The 10,029-nt window shown below is 60.8% G+C and overlaps 2 protein-coding genes across 2 annotated transcripts in view; one reads left to right on the forward strand and one right to left on the reverse strand.

Moving 5' to 3' along the window:
* Nucleotides 1-1,862, reverse strand: part of LOC104282965 (2'-5'-oligoadenylate synthase 1-like) — a 2,103-nt gene extending 241 nt beyond the window's left edge. Inside the window, exons 1-6 of the mRNA XM_009881098.1 lie at nucleotides 1,662-1,862; nucleotides 1,195-1,486; nucleotides 931-1,118; nucleotides 607-848; nucleotides 387-519; nucleotides 3-307 (exon numbers count right to left, since the gene is read on the reverse strand). Of these exons, the coding sequence (XP_009879400.1) occupies nucleotides 3-307; nucleotides 387-519; nucleotides 607-848; nucleotides 931-1,118; nucleotides 1,195-1,486; nucleotides 1,662-1,862 (1,361 nt within the window). The remainder of the gene's footprint in view (nucleotides 1-2; nucleotides 308-386; nucleotides 520-606; nucleotides 849-930; nucleotides 1,119-1,194; nucleotides 1,487-1,661) is intronic.
* A 7,103-nt stretch (nucleotides 1,863-8,965) lies between these two features.
* LOC104282966 (interferon-related developmental regulator 2-like) overlaps nucleotides 8,966-10,029 on the forward strand; it is a 4,117-nt gene continuing 3,053 nt past the window's right edge. Inside the window, 1 exon segment of the mRNA XM_009881099.1 lies at nucleotides 8,966-8,993. Within this exon segment, the coding sequence (XP_009879401.1) occupies nucleotides 8,966-8,993 (28 nt within the window).

A 10,029-nucleotide genomic window follows, 5' to 3' on the forward strand; every position in this document is an offset into this window, starting at 1 on the left:
ACCCTCTGTAGATGGTTGTCTGGTTCTTGTCGTCCTTCACCGAGACCTCCATCGGCTGGGGCTCAGCCTGCAGCAGCATAAGCGTGGTCCTGTGGAAGATTCCGTAGGTGGCCAGGGTCTTGCCGTCCTCCAGGATGGGGGTGTTCCCCCTCGGGCCCTGCTGCCCCAGGCGCTGCCTGTACTGAGGGATTCCCCACTGCTGCTCGATCATCTCCTTCAGCTGCCTGATGGTGGTGTCCAGGCTGACGGTCATACTCAGGCTGGTGCCCGACAGCTGCTTCACCTCAATCATCACGGGCCGGGCCGGCTGCGGGGACAGGAGAATGGGTGGGCAAAGCCGGCAGGGGCTGAGGGACCGCGATGGCCGCAGGTACCGGCAGCCTTACCTGCACAACCCAGGGCTGGACGGCGCAGACACAGGGCAGCGAAAGGTCATGGGCAGCTTCCTTTGCCACCAGGTCCCACTTACTGTCTTGGCCCAGGATGCCCGTGGGGTCGGCGGGGTCCAGGATGATGGGCCTGCAAACACAGAGGCTGGGGGCTGCCACCAGCCCCGGGCAGCACCGCGGGGCGGGTGGCACGGTTCCCACCAGGCACGGTACTCACCGGTGTCCGTGAAGCACATTCTTCACGTAGGTGCCTATCTGGCTGTGCTGGAGCGAGTAGCACGTCTCCCAGTAGACGCAGATCTCCCTGTGTCGGCGCAGCAGCTCCAGCACCGTACGGAAACCTGCGGCCGTGTCGAAGGATTCGCTGGAGTCTGTGCCCTGCTCCCAGGCATAGATGGTCAGCAGCTCCACAGCATACTTGGGGGGCAGGTCCTCGCTGTGGTACCGTGGCTTCACCCGCTGTGGAGAAGATGGAGATGGGGGTGAGAGCTGGCCGGGGCGGGTGCCCGGTGGGTGCCAGGGAAGCTGGGCAGCCCCTCACCTCCTTGTACCAGTGCTTGACCAGGCGCAAGAGGTTCTTCAGCTTGGCGGGGAAACGCTTCACAAACTTCTTCTGCAGTTCGGTGAAGCAGGGGGAGAACTCCCCGGGGCCACTCTTGGTTCTCAGAAGCTCCGTGTACGCCGCCTCGTACAAATTTGCGTTCATCCAGGCGTCCCGGCTTATCTGCCCTGTGGGGTGAGGAGGGTGAGAGTCATCCCGGCACTGACACCACAGCCCGGCCCCGCACCAGCCCGCAGCCCTTACCCAAGGCGTCATAGGCGGGCAGGATGTCCACTTCGGTGGACTCCAAATTCTTGGAGTAGAGAGTGAGGCTGAGGGAGCGTGGTGTATTGCCAGGACCCTTGTACCGGGGCTCACTGATGGCCACGGTGAACGTCAGGCTCTGCGTGCAGGCGTGCAGCCTCGTCTTGATCAAATCCAGAATAGCCTTTCTATTCTGCTTCTGGTCCTGGTAGCTGGAGAAGCAGCTGAGGAAGAGCACCACGTCGGCGTCGGAGTTGTTTCGCAGAGCTGTGCCTTTGCCCGCCGAGCCGCCCTGCAGAGAGATGCTCTGCCCGCTCAGCACGGCTGTCCCTCGGCACCGGGATCGCCTGCCACCATTCCTGGGGCTGCCAGGGGAAACTGAGGCAGGGCATGAACTGGAGCGGCAGGACAGAGGGAAGGGTGGCAGCAAGGGGTGCTGGTCGGTCCCCGTGCCAGGCAGTACTCACCTTGACGGTCTTGTTGACATGGATGTTGGTGCCCTTCAGGAAGCAGTCCTCCTTCAGGAAGTCACAGATCTGCTTCACCGTCTGCTTCACCTGGTTGCTGAACTCTGTGCTGGGCTGCAGGTTGTCCATGACCCAGGTGTCTAGGTCTTTGGCAGTCACCGTTGTCAGCCCGTTCGTGGATGGCACCTGCCTCATTGCCATCCTGCCGGCTGTGGTCGTTCCCTCTGCACTCTCCTGACTTGCTGCTTTCCCTCTCTCCACTCCTCCCTGCAGCGCTCTGCCTGCTCCTGCCTGCAGCAGCTTTTAAACCTTCCCGAGACGCCACCCCGATGGCGTCACCGCCGGGAAATTAAGGTGGCCCTGGTCCCGGGGTTTCGCCTTTCCCCAGCCCCTGGTCCTGGCTCCCCGGGGGTCCCCAGGGTGCCCCCGGTGCCACCGGAGGGGGCAGGAGGGGCTGCGTGGCACGGCCATCACTCCGGCGCCCGTCTGAGGGGCAGCAGCGACAGTGGCAGCGCAGGCAGCTGCCTGCAGGCTGGGTCTGGGGTGCTGCAGGACCTCATAGCCCAGGGGTGTCTGCGCTGGCACAGGGTCTCCCCTGGGTGCTCAGCTGGCCGGAGGCAGTGTCCCACCACGGGGACCCTGTGCTGTGCCCTGCCTGGGTCTGGGGGTGTCCTGCCTGCCCCAGCGCCTGCCCGCACCCACGCCGGGGGCTCAAGTGTCCAGGCTGGGGCGCAGCCAGCGCTGGGATATGGCTGGTGCTGGTGGCATGGTGTCACCCCAGGCAATGGGACATGGCTGGGGTTGGTGTCACCAGAAGCCCTGGTATCACTATAGTAAATGAGATGCAGCCAGTGCCAGTGCCACTGTGGGACCTGGTGTCAACCCAGCAATGGGATGTGGCTGGTGCCAGCATCATCGGGGGTGCTGCTGTCACCCCCGGCAATGGGACATGGGTGGTGCCAGCATCACTGGGGGTTCTGGTATCACCCTGGCAATGGGACGTGGCTGGTGCCAGCATCACCGGGGGCTCCTGGTGTCACCCCCAGCAATGGGACATAGGTGGTGCCAGCATCACTGAGGGTTCTGGTATCACCCCAGCAATAGGACATGGCTGGTGCCAGCATCACCAGGGGTGCTGGTGTCACCCCCAGCAATGGGACATGGGTGGTGCCAGCATCACTGGGGGTTCTGGTATCACCCTGGCAATGGGACGTGGCTGGTGCCAGCATCACCGGGGGCTCCTGGTGTCACCCCCAGCAATGGGACATAGGTGGTGCCAGCATCACTGAGGGTTCTGGTATCACCCCAGCAATAGGACATGGCTGGTGCCAGCATCACCAGGGGTGCTGGTGTCACCCCCAGCAATGGGACATGGGTGGTGCCAGCATCACTGGGGGTTCTGGTATCACCCTGGCAATGGGACGTGGCTGGTGCCAGCATCACCGGGGGCTCCTGGTGTCACCCCCAGCAATGGGACATAGGTGGTGCCAGCATCACTGAGGGTTCTGGTATCACCCCAGCAATAGGACATGGCTGGTGCCAGCATCACCAGGGGTGCTGGTGTCACCCCCAGCAATGGGACATGGGTGGTGCCAGCATCACTGGGGGTTCTGGTATCACCCTGGCAATGGGACGTGGCTGGTGCCAGCATCACCGGGGGCTCCTGGTGTCACCCCCAGCAATGGGACATAGGTGGTGCCAGCATCACTGAGGGTTCTGGTATCACCCCAGCAATAGGACATGGCTGGTGCCAGCATCACCAGGGGTGCTGGTGTCACCCCCAGCAATGGGACATGGGTGGTGCCAGCATCACTGGGGGTTCTGGTATCACCCTGGCAATGGGACGTGGCTGGTGCCAGCATCACCGGGGGCTCCTGGTGTCACCCCCAGCAATGGGACATAGGTGGTGCCAGCATCACTGAGGGTTCTGGTATCACCCCAGCAATAGGACATGGCTGGTGCCAGCATCACCAGGGGTGCTGGTGTCACCCCCAGCAATGGGACATGGGTGGTGCCAGCATCACTGGGGGTTCTGGTATCACCCTGGCAATGGGACGTGGCTGGTGCCAGCATCACCGGGGGCTCCTGGTGTCACCCCCAGCAATGGGACATAGGTGGTGCCAGCATCACTGAGGGTTCTGGTATCACCCCAGCAATAGGACATGGCTGGTGCCAGCATCACCAGGGGTGCTGGTGTCACCCCCAGCAATGGGACATGGGTGGTGCCAGCATCACTGGGGGTTCTGGTATCACCCTGGCAATGGGACGTGGCTGGTGCCAGCATCACCGGGGGCTCCTGGTGTCACCCCCAGCAATGGGACATAGGTGGTGCCAGCATCACTGAGGGTTCTGGTATCACCCCAGCAATAGGACATGGCTGGTGCCAGCATCACCAGGGGTGCTGGTGTCACCCCCAGCAATGGGACATGGGTGGTGCCAGCATCACTGGGGGTTCTGGTATCACCCTGGCAATGGGACGTGGCTGGTGCCAGCATCACCGGGGGCTCCTGGTGTCACCCCCAGCAATGGGACATAGGTGGTGCCAGCATCACTGAGGGTTCTGGTATCACCCCAGCAATAGGACATGGCTGGTGCCAGCATCACCAGGGGTGCTGGTGTCACCCCCAGCAATGGGACATGGGTGGTGCCAGCATCACTGGGGGTTCTGGTATCACCCTGGCAATGGGACGTGGCTGGTGCCAGCATCACCGGGGGCTCCTGGTGTCACCCCCAGCAATGGGACATAGGTGGTGCCAGCATCACTGAGGGTTCTGGTATCACCCCAGCAATAGGACATGGCTGGTGCCAGCATCACCAGGGGTGCTGGTGTCACCCCCAGCAATGGGACATGGGTGGTGCCAGCATCACTGGGGGTTCTGGTATCACCCTGGCAATGGGACGTGGCTGGTGCCAGCATCACCGGGGGCTCCTGGTGTCACCCCCAGCAATGGGACATAGGTGGTGCCAGCATCACTGAGGGTTCTGGTATCACCCCAGCAATAGGACATGGCTGGTGCCAGCATCACCAGGGGTGCTGGTGTCACCCCCAGCAATGGGACATGGGTGGTGCCAGCATCACTGGGGGTTCTGGTATCACCCTGGCAATGGGACGTGGCTGGTGCCAGCATCACCGGGGGCTCCTGGTGTCACCCCCAGCAATGGGACATAGGTGGTGCCAGCATCACTGAGGGTTCTGGTATCACCCCAGCAATAGGACATGGCTGGTGCCAGCATCACCAGGGGTGCTGGTGTCACCCCCAGCAATGGGACATGGGTGGTGCCAGCATCACTGGGGGTTCTGGTATCACCCTGGCAATGGGACGTGGCTGGTGCCAGCATCACCGGGGGCTCCTGGTGTCACCCCCAGCAATGGGACATAGGTGGTGCCAGCATCACTGAGGGTTCTGGTATCACCCCAGCAATAGGACATGGCTGGTGCCAGCATCACCAGGGGTGCTGGTGTCACCCCCAGCAATGGGACATGGGTGGTGCCAGCATCACTGGGGGTTCTGGTATCACCCTGGCAATGGGACGTGGCTGGTGCCAGCATCACCGGGGGCTCCTGGTGTCACCCCCAGCAATGGGACATAGGTGGTGCCAGCATCACTGAGGGTTCTGGTATCACCCCAGCAATAGGACATGGCTGGTGCCAGCATCACCAGGGGTGCTGGTGTCACCCCCAGCAATGGGACATGGGTGGTGCCAGCATCACTGGGGGTTCTGGTATCACCCTGGCAATGGGACGTGGCTGGTGCCAGCATCACCGGGGGCTCCTGGTGTCACCCCCAGCAATGGGACATAGGTGGTGCCAGCATCACTGAGGGTTCTGGTATCACCCCAGCAATAGGACATGGCTGGTGCCAGCATCACCAGGGGTGCTGGTGTCACCCCCAGCAATGGGACATGGGTGGTGCCAGCATCACTGGGGGTTCTGGTATCACCCTGGCAATGGGACGTGGCTGGTGCCAGCATCACCGGGGGCTCCTGGTGTCACCCCCAGCAATGGGACATAGGTGGTGCCAGCATCACTGAGGGTTCTGGTATCACCCCAGCAATAGGACATGGCTGGTGCCAGCATCACCAGGGGTGCTGGTGTCACCCCCAGCAATGGGACATGGGTGGTGCCAGCATCACTGGGGGTTCTGGTATCACCCTGGCAATGGGACGTGGCTGGTGCCAGCATCACCGGGGGCTCCTGGTGTCACCCCCAGCAATGGGACATAGGTGGTGCCAGCATCACTGAGGGTTCTGGTATCACCCCAGCAATAGGACATGGCTGGTGCCAGCATCACCAGGGGTGCTGGTGTCACCCCCAGCAATGGGACATGGGTGGTGCCAGCATCACTGGGGGTTCTGGTATCACCCTGGCAATGGGACGTGGCTGGTGCCAGCATCACCGGGGGCTCCTGGTGTCACCCCCAGCAATGGGACATAGGTGGTGCCAGCATCACTGAGGGTTCTGGTATCACCCCAGCAATAGGACATGGCTGGTGCCAGCATCACCAGGGGTGCTGGTGTCACCCCCAGCAATGGGACATGGGTGGTGCCAGCATCACTGGGGGTTCTGGTATCACCCTGGCAATGGGACGTGGCTGGTGCCAGCATCACCGGGGGCTCCTGGTGTCACCCCCAGCAATGGGACATAGGTGGTGCCAGCATCACTGAGGGTTCTGGTATCACCCCAGCAATAGGACATGGCTGGTGCCAGCATCACCAGGGGTGCTGGTGTCACCCCCAGCAATGGGACATGGGTGGTGCCAGCATCACTGGGGGTTCTGGTATCACCCTGGCAATGGGACGTGGCTGGTGCCAGCATCACCGGGGGCTCCTGGTGTCACCCCCAGCAATGGGACATAGGTGGTGCCAGCATCACTGAGGGTTCTGGTATCACCCCAGCAATAGGACATGGCTGGTGCCAGCATCACCAGGGGTGCTGGTGTCACCCCCAGCAATGGGACATGGGTGGTGCCAGCATCACTGGGGGTTCTGGTATCACCCTGGCAATGGGACGTGGCTGGTGCCAGCATCACCGGGGGCTCCTGGTGTCACCCCCAGCAATGGGACATAGGTGGTGCCAGCATCACTGAGGGTTCTGGTATCACCCCAGCAATAGGACATGGCTGGTGCCAGCATCACCAGGGGTGCTGGTGTCACCCCCAGCAATGGGACATGGGTGGTGCCAGCATCACTGGGGGTTCTGGTATCACCCTGGCAATGGGACGTGGCTGGTGCCAGCATCACCGGGGGCTCCTGGTGTCACCCCCAGCAATGGGACATAGGTGGTGCCAGCATCACTGAGGGTTCTGGTATCACCCCAGCAATAGGACATGGCTGGTGCCAGCATCACCAGGGGTGCTGGTGTCACCCCCAGCAATGGGACATGGGTGGTGCCAGCATCACTGGGGGTTCTGGTATCACCCTGGCAATGGGACGTGGCTGGTGCCAGCATCACCGGGGGCTCCTGGTGTCACCCCCAGCAATGGGACATAGGTGGTGCCAGCATCACTGAGGGTTCTGGTATCACCCCAGCAATAGGACATGGCTGGTGCCAGCATCACCAGGGGTGCTGGTGTCACCCCCAGCAATGGGACATGGGTGGTGCCAGCATCACTGGGGGTTCTGGTATCACCCTGGCAATGGGACGTGGCTGGTGCCAGCATCACCGGGGGCTCCTGGTGTCACCCCCAGCAATGGGACATAGGTGGTGCCAGCATCACTGAGGGTTCTGGTATCACCCCAGCAATAGGACATGGCTGGTGCCAGCATCACCAGGGGTGCTGGTGTCACCCCCAGCAATGGGACATGGGTGGTGCCAGCATCACTGGGGGTTCTGGTATCACCCTGGCAATGGGACGTGGCTGGTGCCAGCATCACCGGGGGCTCCTGGTGTCACCCCCAGCAATGGGACATAGGTGGTGCCAGCATCACTGAGGGTTCTGGTATCACCCCAGCAATAGGACATGGCTGGTGCCAGCATCACCAGGGGTGCTGGTGTCACCCCCAGCAATGGGACATGGGTGGTGCCAGCATCACTGGGGGTTCTGGTATCACCCTGGCAATGGGACGTGGCTGGTGCCAGCATCACCGGGGGCTCCTGGTGTCACCCCCAGCAATGGGACATAGGTGGTGCCAGCATCACTGAGGGTTCTGGTATCACCCCAGCAATAGGACATGGCTGGTGCCAGCATCACCAGGGGTGCTGGTGTCACCCCCAGCAATGGGACATGGGTGGTGCCAGCATCACTGGGGGTTCTGGTATCACCCTGGCAATGGGACGTGGCTGGTGCCAGCATCACCGGGGGCTCCTGGTGTCACCCCCAGCAATGGGTGCAGGCTGGACCCCCCTCGCTTTCCAAACTCCTCCTCCGAGAGGGTCTGGCTGCGGCTGGGGGCAGTCTTCACCTCCGACTGTACAGAAGCGCTCAGACCCCCGGTTGTGCCACGGAGTCGGTTTATTTCAGCTCTGGCAGGGTGTCTCCGAGGAGAGATCCCTCTCGGTTGTTTCCCTGAGCCTTTTATGGCCCCACAGTGTATTTATTACACAAGGGGTTCACGTGTCTGTCCGCACAGCATGTGTGGACTTTTTGTCCAAACAGTTTGTTTAATAGCTGCTTTTCCTCTGTGATGACTGGAGTATCATCTTTCCAATTTTATTGCGTCATGCAGTTTCACCATCCTCCCATCTTATCCGCACTCGGGTATCGTTTGTCTTCTGTTGACTTCAGATAGAACAGTTTCTCTCTTTCTTTGAAGGTCCTTTCCTTCAGTTACAGGCTTGGACCAGTTTATCTCTTTGTGCAAGACTCCCAGTTCTTCGCCTTTTTGACTAAGCAAAGGTTCAACTAAAGTTCAGTTACGGTTTGCGGCCCAAGGTTCCCGCGCTCCACTCGCTCATGCCAAGTGAAGTCACTCATGCCAAGAAAAGCCACTCAAGTTTCAATTCAACCTAATATTAAGTGATCACACCATTAATTCTAATGTTTTATAAGTGAACTATTTTAATTCCCAGTGTAAGGGTATGGGGTAGGGGCAGGGACAGGGACAGAGATAGAGACAGGGCAGGGGTACGGGCAGGGTTAGGTGTATGGCTGGGGCAGGGATTTCGGCAGGAGCAGGGATGGGTGTCCTCTTAGTGTTGGGTGACAACAGGGCAGGGACCGGGGCAGGAATACAGGCAGGGGCAGGGATATGGGCAAGGATGTGGGCAGGGGCAGGGATACAGGCAGGGATGTGGGCAGTGGCAGGGGCGGGGATGCAGGCAGGGATGTGGGCAGGGGTAGAGACAGATGGGGACATGGGCGGTTATGGGCAAGGACAGTGATGGGAATGGGGGTAGAAATAGGGACAGGAGCTGGTATTTGGGCAGGGATGGGGATACAGGCAAGGACAGGGATGAGGGCAGAAGCAGAGATACAGGCAGGGGCAGGAGCAGGGAAAAGGACAGAAGCAGGGACACATGCAGGTGTGCAGGCAGGGGCAGGGACAGGTAAAGGGACAGGGATACAGGCAGGGATGTGGGCAGGAACTGGTGCCACAAACATTTCGCACCCGGCCCCCGTGGCCTGAGGAGCGAGGCCAGGACGCCAAGGCGAGAACAAGAGTCATTCTTTATTTGCACCCATGGAGTGTCCCAGCCAAATGGGGGCACCCCAAACGTGGTGTCACACGCGGCGCTCACACCCCCCGAGCGCTGGGGTACAGCACAGCTTGGCCAATCCCCACTTACCCACCCCCACACTTACCCCACCTCCTTCACAAAGCCACTCCAATTCTATGGCAGCGGTGGCCTTTTCCTCACCCAGGTGTCCCTGGAGTCCGTCTTGCTACAGGTATTTATCTGTGAGGGCAGGCCAGGAGGGTCTCGGGGGGGTGTCGGAGGGGCTGGGGTGCTGGCCTTCTCTCGCAAGTCCAGGGGTGGCCTTCACCCTTCGGCTGGGGTTGTCCTACTCGTCATCATCATCATCTTCCTCCTCTTCCTCCTCCTCCTCCTTGCAATGAGCCGGCATCCTGTAGCCATGCCTGATGAGCTGTAACTATGCAGTATATGATTTAAAAATATATATATTTCTCTCTCTTAAGAAAGTTCATACAATTTCATACTATAATGACTAATTTGCACACTATTTAGGGAATGAGATTTTCCTTACAAGACGCAGGCAGGGGCAGGAGAAGGGACATGGGCAGGGACAGTGATGTGTCAGGGGTGGAAACAGTGATGGGACAGGGACAGGGGCAGAGATTTGGGCAAGGACAAGGGCAGAGACACAGGAAGGTGCAGGGACAGGGACAGAAGCAGGGACACAGGCAGGGATACGGGCAGGGACAGGGATACGGGCAGGGATACAGGCAGGGACAGTGCTGGGGCAGG

The sequence above is a fragment of the Charadrius vociferus genome, unplaced genomic scaffold (assembly GCF_000708025.1).
Source record: "Charadrius vociferus isolate BGI_N301 unplaced genomic scaffold, ASM70802v2 scaffold223, whole genome shotgun sequence".
Lineage (NCBI taxonomy): Eukaryota > Metazoa > Chordata > Aves > Charadriiformes > Charadriidae > Charadrius > Charadrius vociferus.